Here is a 23,698-nt window from a genome sequence, read left to right as displayed (position 1 = left end):
GACAGCATCTCACTCTGTCACCAGGCTGGAGTGCAGTGGCATGATCACAGCTCACTGCAGCCTCAACCTCTTGGTCTCAACCGATAATCCCGTCTCAGCCTACCAAATAGCTGAGACTACAGACATTCACCACCGTATCTGGCTAATTTTTTATTTTTATTTTTGTAGAGACAGGGTCCCATTATGTTGCCCAGGCTAGTCTCATACTCGTGGGCTCGAGTGATCCTCCCGCCTCAGTCTTTCAAAGTACTGGGAGTACAAAGGCATGAGCCACTGCACCCGGCCAGTAGTTTTTTTTTTTTTTTTTTTTTTAAGACAGAGTTTTGCTCTTATTGCCCAGGCTGAAGTACAATGGCACAATCTCGGCTCACTGCAACCTCTGCCTCCTGGCAGAGAATCAAATGATTCTCCTGCCTCAGCCTCCCAAGTAGCTGGGATTACAGGCATGCGTCACCACGCCCGGCTAGTTTTTGCATTTTTAGTAGAGACCGGTTTCTCCGTGTTGGTCAGGCTGGTCTCGAACTCCTGACCTCAGGTGATCTATCCACCTTGGCCTCCCAAAGTGCTGGGGTTACAGGCGTGAGCCGCTGTGCCCAGCCGCTGGCCAGTAGTGTTTAAAAATTGTTTACTTTAGATCATCTGCCTCTGCTTTTTGCCCTACCTATACACAGGCTTTGGTAAGGGTTTTCTATGTGGATCACTTTCACCAAGTGAATCTCTATAGGTTCAGGACTGAATTATTTACATATTCAGTATACCATTTACCCTATTGTGGGATGTATGCTGGCACAGAGCAGTAGTGACAAACACCAAGGATGAAAACCTGAGCCCAGTTGAATTGCTATGTGCTGATGGAAGAGTCAGTTGCTTATGTGAAATGAAACAGGTCAAGCCTTGTAATCTTTGTTGGAGAATAGCAGCCTGTGAGGACTATAAAACTATTGATGAGTTGCAGCATATAAAGACTCAGGGACTAAGAGATGCTGCTGTTTTGCCCTTCTGTCCTTACCTGACACATGGTCAGATAAGCCCTGTTGAATTGGATCTGTCTTCTCACATGGGCTCTGTTAGTCTGTTCTTTATCTAATCTCCATTGGAGATATAAGCTGAGAGCTATCGTACTTGAGGAGATGACACAGTTCCTTTGTTACAGTAATTAATGTAATAAATTAAGGGAGAGGCCCGAAGGGAAGGTGATTGTTTCTCGTTAGAGCCCTAGGTGGAAATTCATTTGATTAGCAAGCTCCCATGAAGTGTGGCAGGTGGAGAGGGAGATGCCTATTTTTATAGTTGGGTAAGCTGAGAGTCACTGAGGATGGTTTACACGTTGTACTAACCATACTGAAGCTGGCTAAGTATGAATTGATTTCAGGGCAACATTTAGAATTCAGGGAAGATGGTATAATATGGTTACCTTCTCAGCGACTTTGTTGTATCCCATTAGTTTATTGACAGTTCCCTGAGACATCAAATTCTGTAAACCTCACACAGTTTATATTCGAAGGCCTATCCTGTCAGTGGGATCAACAACTTTGTGGGTTAGAACAGTTGGCAAAAGAGGTAGTACAGATGTTAAAACCATGAGTCTTGCCAGGTGCGGTGGCTCACGCCTATAATCCCAGCACTTTGGGAGGCCGAGGTGGGCAGATCACTAGGTCAGGAGTTTGAGGCCAGCCTGGCCAACATGGTGAAACCTTGTCCCTATCAAAAATAAAAAAATTAGCTGAGTGTGGTGGCGCCCCTGCAATCCCAGCTACTCAGGAAGCTGAGGCAGAAAAATTGCTTGAACCCAGGAGGTGGAGGTTGCAGTGAGCTGAGATCGCGCCATTGCACTCCAGCCTGGGTGACAGAGCAAGTCTCCATCTCAAAAATAAATAAATAAAACCACGAATCTTGAGATTGGTACCTTGTCCCTGAGAGATTTCTGAAGCAAGATGGAGTCTGTCAGTCACTACAGTGTATGGCTTTAGGAGCCACATCTAGCCAGGTGGGGTGGCTTGCGCCTGTAATCGTAGCACTTTAGAAGGCCAAGGCAGGCGGATCACCTGAGATCAGGAGTTTGAGACCAGCATGGCCAACATAGCGAAACCCCATCTTTACTAAAAGTACAAAAAATTAGCCAGGCGTGGTGGCACATGCCTGTAGTCCCAGCTACTTGGGAAGCTGAGGCAGGAGAATTGCTTGAAGCTGGTAGGCGGAGGTTTCAGTGAGCCTAGATCACATTACTGCACTCCAGCCTGAGGAGACAGAGCAAGACTATGTCTCAAAGCAAAAAAAAAAAAAAAGCCACATGAAGGTAGGCATAGCCTAAAAGGAAAACCCTAACCACTGAGTTCATGGAAGAAGAAAAGATTGCCATTTCCTTTCATAGAACTCAAATGGGTATTGGTACAACCTGTAATTTAATTTGTAAAAAAAAATTTCACTGCAAGCCCCGCCTCCCAGATTTACGCCATTCTCCTGCCTCAGCCTCCCGTGTAGCTGGGACTACAGGCGCCTGCCACCTCGCCCAGCTAGTTGTTTTTTTTTGTATTTTTTAGTAGAGACGGGGTTTCACTGTGTTAGCCAGGATGGTCTTGATCTCCTAACCTCATGATCCGCCCGTCTCGGCCTCCCAAAGTGCTGGGATTACAGGCTTGAGCCACTGCGCCTGGCCCGTTATTTTTCTTAATACTTCAGATGCCTTGTAAAAGGTAGAACCATGAAACAGTTCCCCCCTAAGTTCAGACTAGAACCTTATAAGAGTAGTTGGGTCATATATTTTCAAGTTGTCTTCTTTTTATTTTTATTTTTTAAATAAGTAGAGATGGGGTCTTGCTATGTTGCCCAGGCTGGTCTAGAACTCCTGGGCTCAAGTGATCCTCTCACCTCAGCCTCCCAAAGTACTGGGATTACAGTCGTGGGGTGATGTACCCAGCTTTGACTTGTCTTACATTTTTCAGATTTATATCCTCATGATATGCTTAGAATGTGATAGTCTTCCTCCATCTTATAATGAGAAAATACTTAATGAAGCAGCTTAGCTAGTGTCAATGGAAATTTGAGTCCAGAAATCACATCTCCTGACTCAGAGTTCAGTGTTCTTTTTACTACACCATGCTACTCTCCTTGAATTGAGTATAGCATTTTAACTTTGGCATGCAGCTTTTGGAGGGGAATACCTGGCTAGACAGACAGCCCTAATATCCATATTTTATGTGTGACCTGTGTGGTCTCAAGCAGATTATAATTCATATATAACTATCACATGCTCAGGCCAAAGCCTATAAGAGGATTGATCCAAAATCCATAAGAAAAGGAGAGGACAGATAAATTTACAGTAGAACAGTATTAGACAATTTACTGCTTATACTGGATTATCTGTGGGTAGTTACCAATTAAAGGAATTGACTCTTTGAAGCCCTCTTGGATGGATACAGAGATCTCTCTGGGGTGAAAGAAATGTAGTGTTTCTTGTTATGTTTGGATATGAGTAGGGTCCAGTTGCTGTTTTTGCTCTCTGAGCTGGGACAGAACCCTCGCATGAAAACTCTTTTTCATTCTTACCTTTCTGGAAGGAGAGGCCTTGTTCATTCCTGAGGTAGAAGAGTGGTATGGTCTCTGACATATGTCCTTTAAATTGCAATTAATGACCTGAAATGTATGATTTACAAATGTACAAGCCTGTGGGCTGGGAGTCAGAGAGATGGATGTTGTTATGATACGTTTTTTAAGCAGGAATGCTTTGGGTAAATACAGGGTATGGAAAGTGGTTGTCATGACCTATCTTGGTCCCTTAAACATGTCCATGTAGAGAGGAGTTTCTTAACGATCAGGTGTAGGAACAAAACACAGATAGTACTGACAACTCATGGTGGACAAGTGATTCCAGAGGCTGCTAAGTTGCAGTCCTAAAGAAGGAAGTGGAGTACAATTAGGCAGAAGGAGAGGAAAATTATCACAGAAGCTTGTGCAAGTTGTTAAATGCCTTGTGGTCTCTGTAAGATATTGGTTCTCCTGATTCCACAGTTTCTCTGCCATGAAAGCAAGAGGTCAGTGCTTTTCGTTTCCCACTAGCATTTTGGTTACCCTACCTCCTGGGGTTAAACATCTCTGCAATGACCTGTCAAAGAGTTGATTATTAGCTGCATAAAGCCAGGGATGCTGTAGGGAGCAGATGGGAAGTGGTTTGGCTGCTGCAGCCAGGCTGATTGAAGAATCCTTGGCAATTTTACAGTGTCTCTTTGGAAATGTACCACCAAAGTTACTATGAAGCCTGCTGGGTTTGGAAACCTAGATTTCTGAAAAGTCACCTGGTTGAAAAGTAGTACTTATAAAAACTCTTCACTCTCAAAAATAGGAATATAGGGACTTTCTAAAAGAACATCAAGACACCAAAGATCAGTCCTTGGGATATGTTTTCTTTGCATCCTGGTCGTTCAGAAATTTTGGGTAGTTTTCTAGTAGGGAAAGCACTTTTTGATAGGTATATTAATAGAATTATAAATTTGAAAAAGGCCTTAGGCATGTCTAGACTAACCCTACCACACACAGGGGAATCTTTTATGTATTTGCTTCACAGGTGATTATGCTTTTTCTGCTTAAATACTTTCAGTAAAATAGACATTAAACATTGTGGGTCATTGTTGAGAATCTCAGGATATTAAACTTTTTCCTAAGTTAAATATCTGTCTTTCTGTAACTTCTACTCACTGACTCTATTTCTACCCTCAGAGTCACAGAGTTACTTTCTCTCTTCCACACTGCAGACATCATATACATTTTTTTTTTTTCTTTTTGAGACAGAGTCTTGCTCTGTCACCCAGACTGGAGTACAATGGCACGATCTCAGCTCACTGCCTCCCAGCCAGTCTCGTACCTCAGCCACCCAAGTAGCTGGGATTACAGGTGCCCACCACCACGCCTGGCTAATTTTTTGTATTTTTAGTAGAGGTGGGGTTTCGCCATGTTGGCCAGGCTGGTCGTAAACTCTGACCTCAGGTGATCCACCCATCTTGGCCTCCCAAAGTGCTGGGATAACAGGCGTGAGCCACCTTGCCTGGCACAATCATATATTTGAAGCTAACAGCCTGTCTTCCTTCAGTGTTCTCCTTTCCGGACTAAAGAATCCCAGTTTCTAAGGCCTTTCCTCTTATGAAATGGCTTCCCAGTCTTGTACCATACTGTGCTCTGTAGTACATCATTTCTGTTTATTAATATCACATTTAAGATGTGGAATCTGGAAATGAGCACAGATCATCAGATGTTGTTTTTGCCTCCAGCTACCGTTTCAGAAAAAGTACAATTTTTAAAAAGTATAATGGCAGTATTACTTGCTTACTAGAAAAAAATTCCAAAAAACAAAACAATTTGCCATGGCATATGGAATTGGAACAAGAGGAATTTGAAAGAGTGTAAGCTTTATAACTTACAGTTTGTCTTTCCTTATTGTTAAGGCTTTTTGAGGTACATTATCAAAGTACTGGTTTTGCCTCACATGTTATTCAGGGATAATTGTTGATATCTGAATTGAGTTTTCAGATCACAAAATGCAGTTGATATTTGTATTTATAGGACTTATTTAAATTTATGCTACATTAAACTGATTTTAGTATTTCAGGTAGTTTTTTTGTTTGCTGGTTGGTTTTTTGAGATGGCATCTCGCTCTGTCACTCAGTCTAGAGTGCAGTGGCACGATCTTGGCTCACTGCAACCTCTGCCTCCTGGGTTCAAGCAATTTTCCTGCCTCAGCCTCCCAAGTAGCTGAGATTATAGGATGTACTATCACACCAGTTAATTTTTGTATTTTTAGTAGAGACAGGGTTTTGCCATGTTGGCTAGGCTGATCTCGAACTCCTGACCTCAAGCGATCCACCCACCTGGGCCTCCCAAAGTGCTGGGATTACAGGCCTGAGCCACCGTGTCCAGCTTTCTTTATGAATTTTAATTGATACTGCATTTTTTGTTTCCTTGCATTTTTTAAATATTATATCCTTTTGTCCTTCCAACTAAGTTACACATTTTCATTTTAACCTGTTAACTTTTTTTTTTTTTTTTTTTTTTTGAGACACAATTTCACTCTCTCGCCCAGACTGGAGTGCAGTGGCGTGATCTTGGCTCACTGCAACTTCTGCTTCCCAGATTCAAGTGATTCTCGTGCCTCAGCCTCCCAAGTAAGTGGGATTACAGGCATATGCCGCCACACCCAGCTAATTTTTGTATTATTAGTAGAGATGAGGTTTCGCCATGTTGGCCAGGCTGGTCTTGAACTCCTGACCTCAAGTGATCTGCCTGCCTCGGCCTCCGAAAGTGCTGGGGTTACAGACGTGAGCCACTGTGCCTGGCCTCTGTTATCTTTTTAATGCTCTCTTCCTTACTGGCATACTTTGTTTATCATGCATCCTGCAGCAGGGCAGGCAGTACAGTAGACTGAGAACTGTCAAAAGCTCTCAGTGAGCACTAACATTTTTGTTTTGTATGCTTTCCTTACTCCTCCAGAGTCTCTCTTCCATTACTATTCTATTTTCTAGAGGAAGGTCTTTTGAAACTAATGAAAGTTTTATTGTTTTTCTAAGGATAAAGCAAGGTGGGGTTGTTTTAATGGTTAAATTACATACTGAGGATAGTGAGTAACCCTTAGATTAATGTAGGTTACACGCTAAGTCTAGCCACAATTGCAAAGATTAGAGAACTAAAAAATTATGATTTAGGGAAGAACTGTGCTTTAATAATTCTCTATCATGGAAATTCAGTTGGCATCTCCTTTTCTAGAGATGCCCTCTGCCCCTCATAATAGAAAAATTATTTTCAGTACCGTGTTCCATTGCCTTACTCACTGTCTTATTTGCTGCTGTATTTTCAGCACCTATTTAGTGCTTGGCACATCGTAGGCAATAAATAAAAGATTTTCTAACAAATGAACAGGTATCTACTATGCTGTTTCATGGAGGCCAAGTCTTCTTGTGTAGTGTTGAGAATTCCAAATAGCTTACTGATTACTTCAGTAAGAAGATTGGCTACTTTTTCAGAGTATCATTTCTTTTTCTTTCTTTTTTTTTTTTTTTTTTTTTGAGACAGTGTCTCGCTCTGTCATCCAGGCTGGAGTGAAGTGGCACAACCTCAGGTCACTGCAGTCTTGACCTCCCAGGCTCAAGCCGTCCTCCCACCTTTCAGCTCCCTGAGTAGCTGGGGCTACAGGCATTACCATCACACCCAGCTAATTTTTGTATTATAGAGACGGGGTTTTGCCATGTTGCCCAGACTGGTCTCGAACTCCTGGGCTCAAGTGATTCTCCCGCCTTGGCCTTCCAAAGTGCTGGGATTACAGGCGTGAGCCACCATGCCTGGCCTCGAGGTATCACTTTGTAAGAGATTATGTTTCCTTTACCTTGTGGGTAACTTTTTTTCATAGTTTCTACATCATATCCCCCACCCCCACTTTTTACTTTTCTCTCATAAAGTAGGATCTATGTAGACTTGGCATTTACTAATAAATAGTGGTTGGTTGCTGTTAACACTAAGATCTCCACTTGGGTAATGGATATATTTTCTTTCCACATCTACAGCTAAACGGCAGATAAATGTGCACACCTCTTCCTCTTAAATTCCAGTTGCTAGCAGGCATTCACCTGGCTCCGCTCCTTTGTTCTCCTACTGTGACATCTTTTCTTGCCCCTACACCCTAGTTCTTTGACATTACTCTGAGGGAGTAGGTAAAAAAGTACAATTTGTCTTGTCTCTATCCTATCTGTAGCATTTACAGATCTCTATAAAGTTAGAGATCCACTTTGCAGAATTCACTGTGACACCACTGGCTTGTTCTTTCTACTCAATTATCTTATAAAAATTACTTTTTGGCTGGACACAGTGGCTCACACCTGTAATCCCAACACTTTGGAAGGTCAAGGCAGGCAGATCACATGAGGTCAGGAGGTCGAGACCAGCCTGGCCAACGTGGCGAAACCCCGTCTCTACTAAAAATACAAAAGTTAGCCGGTCATTGTGGTGCATGCCTGTAATCCCAGCCTCTTGGGAGGCTGAGGTAAGAGAATTGCTTAAACCTGGGAGGCAGAGGTTGCAGTTAGCCGAGATCACGCCACTGCACTCCAGCCTGGGCAATAGAACAAGACTCTGACTCAAAAAAAAAAAAAAAAAAAAAAAAATTTAATGGATGCAGAAAGATGGTGGACAGAGGAATAAGCAAGAACAGAACTCTTTGGCTTTATTATAAAATAATACTGGATGGTATATGTTGACTGCCAGGTTTTCTAGATGACACACTCCTCAAGTCTCGTTAGTCAGGAGATAGTGTAGACAGAGTCTTACTCTGTCACCCAGGCTGGAGTGCGGTGGCGTGATCTCAGCTCACTGCAACCTCTGCCTCCCAGGTACAAGTGATTCTCCTGCCTCAGCCTCCCGAGTAGCTGGGATTACAGGTGTCTGACACCTCATCCGGCTAATTTTTGTATTTTTAGTAAAGACAGAGTTTCGCCATGTTGGCCAGGCTGATCTTGAACTCCTGACCTCAGGTGATTCACCTGCCTCTGCCTCCCAAAGTGCTGGGATTACAGGCATGAGCCACGGTGCCTGGCTGTAAATTGCCTTTTTAATACCCCATCACCACCACCCCCTTTTGTAGCCAATCTCTGTTTCCTGTGGTGTGAGGCCTGGTGTTTGTCAAAACAGTGCCATCAGTATTACATGAGAAAGTGAAGAGTTATCCTACATCCTGGTGTTAGGATTTTTAGTAGTGTCCAGTTTTTCATAGAGTAAACATTTTTCTTTTTTTTTTTTTTTTTTTTTGCGTGTCTTCCTATTTTAGTGGGAAAGGCCACTTTGAATCCTGCTATTGAGATATAATTTGAAACCTGGAGTTTGAGAAGGCTGATTTAGCTTCTCTGAACTTAAGCTGATTGGTTGAGTCCCCTCTGAGATTGTCCCTAGTTCAGTCTTAGCCCCCTGTCCTGAAGTTGCATTTTCCCCAGTTCTGCTTGTTTTTCTCTTTTATTCTTAACTATAGGACTTTTCCTTCCCAGTGATAGGAGGAATCTATACTATTTGTACTAGAGACAGACCCTATTAGAGGGTTTTTAAAGCTTTTGCTAGATCATGTCCTGAGTCTCTGATAATGTAAGAAAAAGCAAGGAGAAATGGGGGCATGAGTAAAGTTGTGCTGGAGCTTGAATCTATGATATGCCAGGACCTGTATTGATTGAGGGAGGATTGCCAGCTGACAGGGGTAGTAGAAATAGTTCTCTTAGGAATGGGAAATTAACTCTAGAGGACTCCTAGTTAAGACTTACCATGGAATCTCTGGGCAATTGGAAATACTGTACTTTCCCCTAGGGAGATGGAGTGGGAATTGATTTTTCCTTAGGTCCAATGTAACTTGGTTAGAAATACAATTGAACCTGTTTGTCCTGCCTGTTGTGATATGGTAGCCCCATAGGAAGGGTCTTTTTTTGTGTGGGAGTTTATTTCCGGCGTCTCTTGCCTGTATTGTTTCCTTTAACAGCTTTTTAAATTTTCTTTTTCCAGCAATGATGTTGTCCACTGGGCATGTACTGACCAATGTGGCAGGTCTGAGAACATAGCTGAAGCTGAAAATAGGAAAGCTGGGGGCAAGGAAGAGCCTTGAATCTTGAGGTGGGACGTTGACTCTAAGATGTCCTTGAGCAGTGGAGCCTCCGGAGGGAAAGGAGTGGATGCAAACCCGGTTGAGACATACGACAGTGGGGATGAATGGGACATTGGAGTAGGGAATCTCATCATTGACCTGGACGCCGATCTGGAAAAGGACCAGCAGAAACTGGAAATGTCAGGCTCAAAGGAGGTGGGGATACCGGCTCCCAATGCTGTGGCCACACTACCAGACAACATCAAGTTTGTGACCCCAGTGCCAGGTCCTCAAGGGAAGGAAGGCAAATCAAAATCCAAAAGGAATAAGAGTGGCAAAGACACTAGCAAACCCACTCCAGGGACTTCCCTGTTCACTCCAAGTGAGGGGGCAGCTAGCAAGAAAGAGGTGCAGGGGCGCTCAGGAGATGGTGCCAATGCTGGAGGCCTGGTTGCTGCTATTGCTCCCAAGGGCTCAGAGAAGGCCGCAAAGGCATCCCGCAGTGTAGCCGGTTCCAAAAAGGAGAAGGAGAACAGCTCATCTAAGAGCAAGAAGGAGAGAAGCGAAGGAGTGGGGACTTGTTCAGAAAAGGATCCTGGGGTCCTCCAGCCAGTTCCCTTGGGAGGACGGGGTGGTCAGTATGATGGAAGTGCAGGGGTGGATACAGGAGCTGTGGAACCACTTGGGAGTATAGCTATTGAGCCTGGGGCAGCGCTCAATCCTTTGGGAACTAAACCGGAGCCAGAGGAAGGGGAGAATGAGTGTCGCCCGCTAAAGAAAGTCAAGTCTGAAAAGGTAAGAGGTGGCCAGATATGGCTGCCCACTGACTGCCAGTCAGAACTGCCCTGGACTAACTGCCAAACACTATGTGTACTCTGTGGGAGGCTTATTAGTGTGGGTAATGACCAATTACAAGGTCAGAGCAGCTGGTAATGATAATGTGGTTTTGTTCCAAATTAGAGGATTCCCCTACAGACTCATTTACAGCAGGCCTGGACATTTTGGAACAGGATATTTGTTGTTGGGGGCAGCTACTTTGTAAAATGAACTTTCTGTAGTCTGAGTTGAGACCTTCCCACCTTGTCTTTGCCCAACTCAGACACTTGTTGGTAGAGATTGGCATCAAACCTTTATTTGGTTCCCAGCTTGACTGGCATTTCATCATCAGACTCATAATAGTTGATAAACAATACACCTTTGGTCATAATATAGATTGAGTACGGTTCTTGATGGGATAAATGGTGCTGTTGGGTCTCTGGTAGAACAAAGGGTTAAATTTCATGGCATATCTACCAAGTGTTCTATTGCTGGCTACCAAAGAGCAAAGGGGCACATTTTTGGGGCAAGAGGTACTCATTGTACTTTGAGGTACTTAGATCTTATGAGTTACTGTTGTGGCTATGACAGTTTGGCCTAGAAAGAGATTCTTTGGCCACTAAAGGTGTAGCTTTGTGCCAGGTATCTCCCACAACTCTTAGGAATCAAAGTCTCCTGGTGGTTTAATAGCTGCCAAACAGTGTAATGATACCTTGCCTTCTGCTTGACTTAAAAGGACAGGTGCCTGCAGCCCCAGGAGGGGTTAGAACTGGTCCCTCCTCTGGGAAGATGATCTTAGTTCATGCTTCAGGAAATGGAACTTGCAGGGCTGGAGGAGAATAGGTGTGAGTCTCGGGTCAGCTCAGGCAGCTTTAAAGTTCAGCAGCTTATAATTTCCTGCAAAACAGTGGCCTTGTGGTGAGCTGTTCATTGGCTCTTGATTTTCTGCTCTGTGTTCTGCTCACCCTGTGCTTTCAGCTGATCCCAGCAGATGAAGTATAAATTGATTTCTCTGTAATTACATCAGCTGCAGCAGGGAATACCTATTTCCATATGTAAGTGTTAATAAATAAAGGCTGGCTGTGTATGTTTGGGTGGTGGTGCCTGGATTCCAGTGGTAGCTCATGCTTTCTTTGCTGTCGGTATTTTGGTCTTTGCCTCTGGCACATCTGTAGCTCTTAGCAACATCTGGGCCTCTCCAGTAACAGGGCTGTGAGTTTCTTCCACTAATAATACAGTGGCTCATTCCCTTTTACCAGTGGCAGCTGCCAGAGAGGCTGCCTGTGTTTGGGTGGCAGATGCTATAGTCCACTTCAGCAGAGTTAATTTCCAGCTGGTTACCAGCTTGGCTCATCCTGTGCTGGCTGTGATTTGCTATTTTCTCTCGGGTACAGATGGATAATACTGTTTTAAAGAGGCTTAGGAGTACTAGCAGTTGTTGCTTCTGTTCCAGGCCCATTAGACTGTTCCCTACATCTGGCTTCAAGAAACTCTTGCCATATATCCATATTCATAATCATTATTCTTCCTGTGCTAAAAAGTACTTCTGAGGATGACCTTCATTCTCCTGTCTAAATTTTAGAGTACTTGACTCCTGTTGCAACCTTCTAAGCCCTGTAGTAGTCTGTGGTTGAAAGGATTAATATTGCTTAGCTTTATATTGGATTTAAGTGTAAATGTCCATGATTGTCTCTAATAGAGAAGCAAATGGAACCCATTTTCTCACATATAGGTGCAGGGACTGATTGGGTGGCTGCCCTTCAGATTATAATTGAGCTAAAAGATGCAGTATATTCAGCTAAGAATATGTCTTGGTGCTAGGGAATTTTGTCCCTTAATAATGTTGCTTTGTCATACAAGCTTTGCCTCCCAGGGAGACTGTGAGAGTGGGACAGCAGAACGAGAAAGAAAAGGGAAAGAGACTGTGCTTCAGTTTTTGAAAGAGAAAATTGCTGTAAGCAAGAACCTGCTTTCTCCATTCCTTCCCCTGTTCCCTCAACCCTTTTGGACAGTCTGGTTCTGGGGGTGCCTTTCCATATTACCTTTGGCTATTGAAATAAATAATTATTGAAATAAATGTTTGGAAGTTGCTAGGAGATTAAAACATGCTGTGCAGGGAGAGAACATTTCTGGACTGGGAGCAGCAGAAGAGGCAAGTTAAAGGAAAGAAAGTTAGGAACCATGCAGAGGAGCAGCTTTTGAGAAACAAGAATCTCTCGGTTTGGGGCATAAGAGGTGCTCAGTGAGTATTCAATGATTAGTACTATAATTTATAAGCAAAGTCTTTGAAAACTTCTTTAAAATCTTCTCTCTGAGAAATGGGCTTGCCTGTGGTTTGGGATGTTTCTATGTAGGGACAACCAACAGAACCAAAATAGCTAAACAGATGTTTTGATATAATCTAGGAATTGCATCCTCTAAACTGGGAGCTGTCATGAAGAGGAAGAACTCATAAAATTTGGGAAGTTTCTTTTTTTTTTTTTTTTTTTTTTTTGAGACGGGGGTTGGCTTTTTCCCCGGAGGTGGAGTTCAGTGGGCAGAGCTCAGCTCACTGCAAGCTCCACCTCCCGGGTTTACGCCATTCTCCTGCCTCAGCCTCCCGAGTAGCTGGGACTACAGGCGCCGCCACCTCGCCCGGCTAGTTTTTTGTATTTTTAGTAGAGACAGGGTTTCACCGTGTTAGCCAGGATGGTCTCGATCTCCTGACCTCGTGATCCGCCCATCTCCGCCTCCCAAAGTGCTGGGATTACAGGCTTGAGCCACCGCGCCCGGCAAAGTTTCTTGACTGAAGTCTGTGATGCAGAGTTGCAATGTTGACTACTTGCCAATGAGGAAGATTTGAATATTGAAATTACTGGCTGGGCCTGGTGACTCATGCCCGTAATCCCAGCACTTTGGGAGGCCGAGGTGGGCAGATTGCTTAAGCTCAGGAGTTTGAGACCAGCCTAGGCAACATGGTGAAACCCCATCTCTACAAAAACTACAAAAATTAGCCAGGCATGGTGTGTACCCGCAGTCCCAGCTACTGGGGAGGCTGAGGTGGAAGGATAGCTTGAACCTGGGAGGCAGAGGATGCATTGAGCTGAGATGGCACCACTGGACTCCAGCCTAGGCAATAGAGCCAGACCTTGTCTCAAAAGAAAAAAAGAGAGAGAGAGAGAGAGAAATTACCTATCTCATGCCCTATCTCATGCTCTTCTCTCTTGTGAAGGTAGATATCTCAGGCTATGGCCTAGGAAATTTTCTATCAGATGAGGATGTGGATTTCCCTTCATGGGATCCCACTTTTGCTCATGATACCTTCCTCTGACAGGGCTTTCTCTGTGCTGTTTCCCAGAGTTCTAGGAGAGACCAGAGATGGCTCTTAGCAACTGCTGCTTCTCTGAATTGTTATTGAACACTTCTGCCTCATACTTCCTGCCAGCTGAAGAGATGGGGGAGGGAATGTTGAGGAATAAACAAGACAGAGCCTTCCGGCTCCTGCCTGTTCCCTTGCCTTTGGTTTGATTGATGAGTTGTTAAGTTAGGGATGGAAGGGGAGGTAGGGAGGAGGGCAGGCGCCTGTCTCAGTGTCCTGAGCTTAGTGCTTATGTCGCCACTCTGACAGGAAAGAAAAAAGGAATTTACAAACCACAGATGGCAACGATCTATCTGTGCTGACTTTGTCAGGGCTTATGACCAGGAGTTTAAGGTGAGACTCCTTCTTTTCCCCCAAATGATATAAAATAGCCAAGTAGGCTCTAGTAGTTAAAGAAAGGATCTAGAAGTTTCCAACCAGAAACTCCCCCTCACATGTCTTTAGCTGCTGCTTTTGATCTTGCAAGGTAGGAACACTGCACTTTGCTTTTCCCGTGTTTGAATGTCAGCTTCTGCTGCTTTCAGAATGCCGCATATATTTACCACTTCCCCCATTAGTTTAGGATACAAAGAAAACCATAAAATGTGCTCTTTGCTCTTTCAACTTCTGATCATGCGTGCTATCATATCCTGTGTTCTTAAGAGCATCTTCCTTTGCTGTTGGTTTTGTATTCCTGCCCTAATTTGTGCCTTCTAGCTCAGTTCTCTTGTATTGCAGTCCCTCATTGCCCAACCAAGGTCAGGTCTCTTTTATTCCTTCTGATCCAAGGCTTTCTTAACACCTTCTTCCACTAGCTGTTATTTCTCAGCTATTGATGGCATAGCAGTCAGCTTTGCTTCCTGAAACCAAATGCCCTCAAGCATTTTCCTTCATGGAAAACATTAAAAAGAAGTTGATATTTATGTCGGACAGAGTTGCATTCTGTAACTACAAGCTTAATTTATTTTTTCATTCAGAAACTCTGTTTTCCTTCTAGGTGTTGTAATTCAGGGTGGTCCCAGAAAAAGATTATCTTGTCCAATTTCCTCATTTTATAGAAGAAACTAAGACCAGTGAGGTCTTGTGACTTGCCCAGCATCTCACAGGTAGTCACTGGCAAAGCCACATTTGCAGACACCAAATTATTATGGCATGTTGTGATTCTCCATTTTCTCACTTTATTTGTTATTTTCTTAGTATTATTATTTTTGAGATAGAGACTCACTCTGTCACCTAAGCCGGAGTGCAGTGGCACGATCTCAGCTCATTGCAGCTTCTGCCTCTGAGTTCCAGCGATTCTCCTGCCTTAGCTCCCCGAGTAGCTGGGATTACAAGTGCGCACCACCATGTCTGGCTAATTTTTTTATTTATTTTAGTAGGGATAGGGTTTCACCATGTTGGCCAGGCTGGTCTCAAACTCCTGACTTCAAGTGATCCACCTGCTTTGGCCTCCCAAAGTGCAGAGATAACAGGCATGAGCCACCACGCCCAGCCTATTTTCTTACTTTTAAGGCAGGGTCTCGCCATGTTGCCTATGCTGATCTTGAACTCCTGGGCTTATGCACTTCTGCCTTGGTCTCACTTATGCACTTCTGCCTTGGCCTCGCGAGTAGCTGGGACTACAAGTGTATGCCACCACACCCAGCCATTTTTCCAATGTAAAGACTACCTTGAAACATTAGATGAAAATGCTTACATACTCCAAAATTGCTTTTACCCCAAAACTGCTTTCACTTGTTTTTCACAGTGACTTTAATACTGTAGACACTCAATAAACAAAGGATCTTTGAGTTTAGGATTTTAGGTAAGGTAATGAATGATGTTTGCAAAGAATAACCATTACAGCTGGCATTGAACCTATCCTGTTATTTATAAAGAAGAAAAGTTACTTTAAAACTGCTGCTTTGAGCTTGACACTTATGATATATGTGTGTGTGTGTTCTGGAATATTTCATTCAGCCAAATTTTCATTGTAATAATTGAGGAATAGTTCTTTCTTTACTTGGCAATTGCAGGTAAGAAAAAAACTCTGTTCTAGTGCTTCTTCCTTGGACACATCACTAATAGGCAGACCTTCAAATATATCGTGGATATTACTAAGTATTTTGTAGAGAAGATAAACTGTTGGATAATTTTTATCACTTTTTGTTCAGTCAGTACATTAATTGGATGCATTTTAGATACTAGATTTTCTACCTGGTATTGGGTATACACTGGTGAATAAAACAGAAATAGTCTCTGCTTTTTGAGGAGCTTACAGTTTACCATCTAGAGCAGAGTTCCTAAAAGGGTGTCCCATAAAACCATGTACATCACCAGAGTATCAAAAGTGCATATTCTTGGACCCTACCCCAGATCTGCTAAATAAGTTTTTGGGGTAAGGGCCCAGAAATCTGTACTTCCAGAAGTCTCTTCTGATAATTGCTATATACATCAAAGTTTGAGAACCTTTTGTGAATTTTCCTTTCAAGATAGGTATTGGGGCCACTTCTCATTTAAAACACCAGCCTTCTAAACTTGATTTTCGCATCAACTCTTATGTATAATTTAGTGGCTAAGAGCATAAACTGTAGCCAGGCGTCCTGGCTTGAGACTGGGAAGTTCAGTTTGCAGTAGTGAGCTGTGATCACACTAGTGCACTCCAGCCTGGGCAACAGAGTGAGACTTCATCTCAAAAAAATAATAAATTTTTTTAAAAATGTGAACTCTGGAGCCAGACTACCTGGCTTTGTTTCCTACCTTTGCACTTACTTACTGAGTGATCTTGACCAAGTTTCTTAATTGTTCTTCCTCAGTTTTCTTATCTGCAAAATGAGAGAAACAGCACCTACATAAGTTTGTGTTTATTTATTTATGAGAAGGAGTCTCACTCTGCTGCCCAGGCTGGAGTGCAGTGGTGCAATCTCTGCTCATTGCAACCTCTGCCTTAGCCTCCACAGTAGCTGGGATTACAGGCATGCACCACCACGCCTGGCTAATTTTTGTATTTTTAGTAGAGACAGGGTTTCACTGTGTGGCCAGGCTGGTCTCGAGCTCCTGGGCTCAAGTGATCCACCCACCTTGGCCTCCCAAAGTGCTGAGATTATAGGTGTGAGCTGCCACACCCGACCTTATTAAATTTGTCTTTAGATTAAGTTAGCTAATTCATATAAGACACTTAGTGCCTGGCACTTGGGAAGCATTCAATAAATATTAGAAAAAAGAAAAATACAGTTTGAGTGGAAAGTGGTTTTAGTCTGTTTTAGGCAATAATGTACTGAAATACAACAACATTCCACTTTACAGGAATCCCAGTATGAACAGATAAACATGTTAGCTAAGATTTTTAGCACAATGGTCTGAAGAAGTTCAAAATCTAGGTGGGGAAATTTTCATGGTGGTGATGTGTTCTAAAGCCCCTGATATTTATAGTTGGAGGTAGGGGGAAGACCAAAAATTAGCCTAGGGTATATTGAAGTGGCCTGTTGAATTTCAGACTTCATATGTTGAATTTCAGACTTCGATATGAATCGAGCTTCCTTTCTGGCCATATCCCTGATGTGGGTTTGGGTATGTTGGATGGATGTTACTGTAGTTTTGCCGGCATATGCAATCTCACGGACACAGGAGTAGCACTAAGTGTTTTTGTTTCTACACAAGAGTGTGTGGAAAAAAATCTAAGTCTTAGCCCTTAATCTTCCTCCCCCAGTGTGAACTTATATTTTTGCCATTTGGGTATAAGAGCTTTTACCAGCAGAGCTCATCCAGGGAGGCAGCAGGGCTTGGGCTTTCAGGCTGGAGGTGGCAGTAACATACACAGCTGAGATCCTGCCACTGCTGGCTGTCTGAGCCCTCTCTCTGTGGTTTTCACTCTTCAAGCCATGCTTGAGTAACCCGCCTCCAGAGCTGCTGACAGGGCTGTGTTCAGAGGCCTTGGAAATTACACTGTTCATTTCCTTATCATCCCCTGACCTGCAGTGCAGAGCCTTCTGGTGCAGGGACAAGGCAGAAAAACTCCAGACGGTGCCCAGCCAGCATGTGTCAAGAGCTACAAAGAAGGAAATTGGACTTGCTCACTTAAAAACCATGGGGTTAGGCTTTGATTTTCAGTTCCTGTGGAGAGTTATTTGTGTGTATGAACATGTCCTATCTCTGTGTATATGTATAGAATGAGTCTGTGCATGGCAAAGCTGTGGAGGAGGAGCATCTGAAAGTAGAGAGCAGAGGGAAGATGGCTTTTCTCTTCAATTAATTTCCCAGTTGTGCCATTGGGGTGGGCCTGGAACCATTAGCATCAGGAAGGTGCCAGACCATATTAATATTTTAAAATATATTTCTCTCAGCACAGTTTAGTCATGGTTCAGAGCACCCAGAGAAGAACCTTTCCTGGCTGACCAAGGAGACATTTTTAACAAATCCTATTCCCTAAAGTCATTCATCCTAGATGACATTGACATAATCAATATTTAAGCTGCCTAAGAAAGTGTAGGCTTTGGGTCAGTCCTGGGTAAGAGCAATGACTCTTTTGAGATGAAGGGTAGTGTGATAAAAGAGAGACCTTTGTGATAGCTAAGGTGAACTAAGGAGGAATTTGGAGCATTTTGAGATTTTCTGTTCATAGTGCAAAGCTCTGTTATATTTTAAGAGCCCATCCTTGTTTTGGGGGTTGGTATTACAAAGGAATCTACTTTTCTTTTGGCATCTGTTGCTCAAGGAGGCCTAAAGGAAAGACTTCAGGCTGAGGTAAAATGTGAGCGGTAAGAAGTTCTTAGCAAAGTTTACAAACATTCTGTCCTTAATTTTCCTTTTTTTGGATTTCATGTACTTTCATGTTAGTAGTGCTATTGAAGCGTTGGTGTGAATTGGGGAAGAAAAAGAAAGAAATCTTTAAGCTTTCAGACCCTGGAGGTATTTTAAACCCTAAGTGTCTTGTCTTGTTGAAAGTACTCTGTAGAAAAGTGTCTTCACATGAGGTGATAGCTAAGGTGAGAGGGGATTACTTCCTTTTCCCTTCATATAAATTAATGGGCCCTGTATCAGCAGCATCTGAGAATTTGATAAAAATTTGGATCTCAGACCTCTTCCCAGGCCCTAAAGTTAGAAACTCTAGACTTGAGACCCAGCAATTTTTTTTTTTCTTTTGAAACAGGGTCTTACTTTGTTGCCCAGGCTGGAATACAGTGGCACAATCAAGGCTCACTGCAGCCTCAACCTCCCATGCTCAAGTGAGTCTCCTACCTCACTTCCTACCTCCCCAGTAGCTGGGACTACAAGTGTGTGCCATCACACCCAGCTAATTTAAAAATTTTTTTAGAGATGGGGTCTCACTATGTTGTCCAGGCTGGTCTTGAACTCCTAACCTCAAGCAATCCTCCTGCCTTGGCCTCCCAAAGTGTTGGGGTTACAGGCATGAGCCACTGTGCCCAGCTGAGACCCAACAACTTGCATTTTAACATTAGCGGTCCTGTTGATTGTGATACACACTAAAGTTTGATATCTACTATTGTAGAGCACCCGTCCCTCTTAATAGTGAAATTGAAATTTCCAAAAACTTGAAAGGGTAAAATGTAACACTGGGCAGTAGGTATGATTTTTTTCTCTTCTTTGAGTGATATCCGTATATATCTTTAACTCTTTGTGAACAAACTGACAGGAACCTAAAATTGGAATGAATATCTAAGGGTTTGGGACTTTGAGAGCAGAAGAGCAGAAAAGATATTTAAAAAAGACCCACTTTTCTCGTCTCAATGGAGAAAGTAAATAATAGTACTGACTTCATAGGGTTATTGTGAGGATTAAATGAGATAAAAAGATGTTAAGCACACAGCACAGTGCCTAGCATTATAGTAAGTAACCAATAAATGTTAGTTGTTGCTGATGTTACTGTTCTTAGCTTTGAGGTGCGAGATCATTGTGAAATTAAGGAGAAAGGATATCCTTAGAGATTTTGAAGAATTAATCCTCTGAAGGCTTTGGAAAATAATGAATTTATGATAGCTAATATTCCAACTCCTACTGATTTCCAAGAAGGCTTGAGGGAGAGATTGATTCAGAGCATTTAGAGGCATTGAAGTTTGGGGTTTTGTTGTTTGGTCAGTTTGGAAGTGTTTGTTGGACTTCTTTTGGCAGAGGGCTGATCTCAGGTTGAGAACCATGGCTTTTGTTTATTCTCCATTAAGGTCAGTTTCTTTGGATATAACCAGCTTCTTCTGAATTATTTTCCTAAAGATTGAAATGAAGATAACATGATTGTTTTCGTATAGGAAGTTTCTTTCCTCTCTCTGCTAATCCTTGTAAGGTACAGACTTTAGCCTTTTGAAGGGATTAGCTGAGGTAGCCAGAACAGTCAAGAGAAGAATGAGGATTGAGGTACTGTAGTCCCCCACTTATCCTTGTTTTTGCTCTCTGTGATTTCACTTACCCTCAGTCAACCAACATGTGAAAATATTAAATGGAAAATTCCAGAGATAAATAAATCACTAAGTTTTAAACACTATTCACCCCATTTCATCTCATCATGTAGGCATTTTATCATCTCACATCATCACAAAGAGGGTGAGTACAGAACAGTGTTTTGATAGAGAGAAAGAAAAAGACACCATATTGACATAACTTTCATTACAACACATTGTTATAATTTGTTTTTTAGTTTTAGTTTTTTGTTTGTTTGTTTGTTTGTTTTTTAACAGACAGGGTCTCCCTCTGTTGCCTAGGCTAGAGTGCAGTAGTACGATCACAGCTCACTGCAGCCTCAAACTCCTGGGCTCAAGTGATCTTCCTGCCTCAGCCTTCCAAGTAGCAGGGGCTGCAGGCATATATCACCACGTCGGGCTAATTTTTAAATTTTTTATACAGTTGGGATCTTGCTAGTTGTCCAGACTAGTTTGAAACTCCTGGGCTCAAGTGATCCCCCTGCCTCAGCCTCCCAAAGTGCTGGGATTACGGTGTGAGCCACCATGCTCACAACCTGTGTCTTACTGCTCACACCTGCTCTTACTGTGTCTAATTTATAAATTAAATTTTATTATAGGTGCGTATGTAAAGAAAAAAACCTAGTGTGTATGTAGGGTTCGATAATATCTGCCATTTCAGACATCTACTGGGCGTTTTTGAATGTATGTCCTGTGCTTAAAAGGAGGCTACTACTTTTTTGTGAGGAAATAAAAAAGACAGTTTTTAGATGTTTTGAGGTGGTCAGTTTTTACCCTGAAATGTTTGTTGTCCATTGGGACATACAATTTGTGCACCTGTGAAATACTCTAATTGCTTTTTAAATTTAAGACTGCTGGGTTACAGCCCTGGTGGCAAATACTAGATTATGTTTTGATGAGCCAGACCTGGGCATTAAATCCTTTCTTGGGGTCTGTTTTCATTTGGTAATGAGTTCTTTTTTATTTTTATTTTTATCTTTTATTATTTTATTTTACAGGTTTCCACACAGCATTGATTGATTTTTTTGTTGTTTTTTTTTTGTTTGTTTGTTTGTTTTTGGTTCCTTAACTGTAAAAAGTTTTTATAAACTGGTACCTAACTCACCCAGCTCAGAGTAGATATTTCCTGGCTTATGTGTCCCTTTTTTTTTCTTTTTTGTTTCTTCAGAAGTCAGATACTTAGCTCTGCACTGAATCAAACCTTAGTGAAAAATAACAGAGTGTTGTAGAAAGGAGGTATAGAGACTGGGCATGGTGGCTCACGCCTGTAATTCCAGCACTTTGGGAGGCTGGGGAAGGTGGATCATCTGAGGTCAGGAGTTTGAAACCAGCCTGGCCAACACGGTGAAACTCCATCTCTACTAAAAATACAAAAACTTAGCCAGGCATGGTGGAGTGGTGGAGTGTGCCTGTAATCCCAGCTACTCGGGAGACTGAGGCAGGAGAATTGCTTGAACCTGGAAGGAGGAGGTTGCAGTGAGCTGAGAACAGGCCACTGCATTCCAGCCTGGGCACCAAGAGTGAAACTCTGTCTCAAAAAAAAAAAAAAGAAAAAGAAAGGAGGTATACATAGTCATCATACTTAGATCAACCACATCAGCATGCTGTTATAGAAATTAACATTCAGGTTGCAGAGTTTCTTGGTTGTGAGACATTTTAGCTTAGGGTGCATATCAGAGTCACTTCTGGAGCTTTTACAAAGTTTAAGTGTCCTATTGGATAAAATCTTTGGGGCTGGAGACTCCAAGCCTGTACTTTTTTTTTTTTTTTTAAATCCGGAGTCTCTCTCTGATGCCAGGCTGGAGTGCAGTGGCGCAATCTTAGCTCACTGCAACCTCTGCCTCCTGGTTTCAAGCGATTCTCCTGCCTCAGCCTCCCAAGTAGCTGGGATTACAGGCACACTCCACTACGCCCAGCTAATTTTTGTATTTTTAGTAAAGACAGGATTTCACCATGTTGGCCAGGATGGTTTTGATCTCCTGACCTCGTGATACACCCACCTCAGCCTCCCAAAGTTCTGGGATTACAGGCATGAGCCACCGTACCCCGCTTATTTTTTTAATTTTTATTTTTTAAGTTCAACAGGTGCGTGTAATGTTCCTCTTAGTTAAAAATCACTATCATGTGAAAACGACTCTTTTTCATTGCTCAGTCTACAGGATGCTTATGTTGGGGTCAGGCATTTTGGAATTCAACTATAATGAACCTGATTTCTCATTATCACCTTAATTAGGATAATTAATTATTGAATTTCTGACAGCCTTTAAGGTAGAGCATCCATATCTGTGTTACTAATTCAGTTTTAAATTATTGTTTCAGAATTTTTAAGGCAAATTTAAGCAAAATTCTTATGAGTAGATGTATTTGCCACATATAGGCTATTTGTGCTTTTTTTCTATGTAGATTAGAAAGAGGCAGGAGACAGATTTGGATAATTAAAATTTATGGCTAATCCAAAACCAGTCTCTTTTCTCATTGGTTTGTAAACGTATTTCTGTGCTTATATTGGGTAATAGGTGTTCCTAATTTTCTGGAAATTCATGACATTCAAAAAAAAAATAATGTAGCAATACAAAAAAGACCTTATTCCTGAGTCTGCTTCTGGATGCATTCAAAGTAAACATGCTTGGCCGGGCGCGGTGGCTCAAGCCTGTAATCCCAGCACTTTGGGAGGCCGAGACGGGCGGATCACGAGGTCAGGAGATCGAGACCATCCTGGCTAACACGGTGAAACCCCGTCTCTACTAAAAAATACAAAAAACTAGCCGGGCGAAGTGGCGGGTGCCTGTAGTCCCAGCTACTCGGGAGGCTGAGGCAGGAGAATGGCGTGAACCCGAGAGGAGGAGCTTGCAGTGAGCAGAGATCCGGCCACTGCACTCCAGCCTGGGTGACACAGCAAGACTTCGTCTCAAAAAAAAAAAGAAAGAAACAGAGTAAACATGCTGTTTTAGGAAGAGGAAATACTGCGTCACAGAAATAGAGCAAGTCCCTTATATCTTAGTTCTTTGTTGTTGTTGTTGTTTTTTTAAATAAATACAATTTCTTTGAAATCGAAAAGAGCATTAATGTTTTGGGGTATAAAGTATTTCCTTGCTGAAATTTTAAGTCTTATGCCTGAAGAAGAGTAATTAGAATGCTAATTGTTATCAGAGATGAACACATACCTAATTGTGCAGTAAACACATACTTTTTTAAAAAAACCTTTAGGTTTAGGGATACATGTTGCAGGTTTGTTAGATGGATAAATTGTGTATCACATGGGTTTGATGTGCAGATTATTTCCTTATCCAGGTAATAAGCATAGCAAACTCATACTAGAAAACATTGTGGTATGTCATACTTCAGCCAAAATAATAATTACATAACCTTAAATTCTCATAAAATTTAAATAAATAATTTAATATAAAAATTTAGAAGTTTAAGTATGGTTTTTAGTACTGGTACATGCATTACCTATGTTCTCAGAATTTGTATTAATCTGTACTTTAGATTTTTTTTTTTAGGTTTTGGAGTATCTCAAATTCATATACCACTGTGAGT

At 42.3% G+C, this 23,698-nt stretch overlaps 1 protein-coding gene across 4 annotated transcripts in view; it reads left to right on the top strand.

Moving 5' to 3' along the window:
• ZNF609 (zinc finger protein 609) overlaps positions 1-23,698 on the top strand; it is a 240,059-nt gene that overhangs the window by 33,708 nt on the left and 182,653 nt on the right. For 3 of the 4 annotated variants that reach the window (XM_021941743.2, XM_003901053.5, XM_009210383.4), the window contains exon 2: positions 9,517-10,390. In XM_021941743.2, the coding sequence (XP_021797435.1) occupies positions 9,644-10,390 (747 nt within the window). In that variant the 5' untranslated portion in view covers positions 9,517-9,643. Of the gene's footprint in view, positions 1-9,516; positions 10,391-10,646; positions 11,467-23,698 lie in introns of those variants that run through there. The other variant, XM_021941745.2, reaches the window with a different exon arrangement.

The sequence above is a fragment of the Papio anubis genome, chromosome 7 (assembly GCF_008728515.1).
Source record: "Papio anubis isolate 15944 chromosome 7, Panubis1.0, whole genome shotgun sequence".
In the NCBI taxonomy this organism is placed as follows: Eukaryota; Metazoa; Chordata; class Mammalia; order Primates; family Cercopithecidae; genus Papio; species Papio anubis.
Note: the sequence above shows the minus strand (reverse complement) of the source record. Positions and strands in the feature narration are given on the sequence as shown.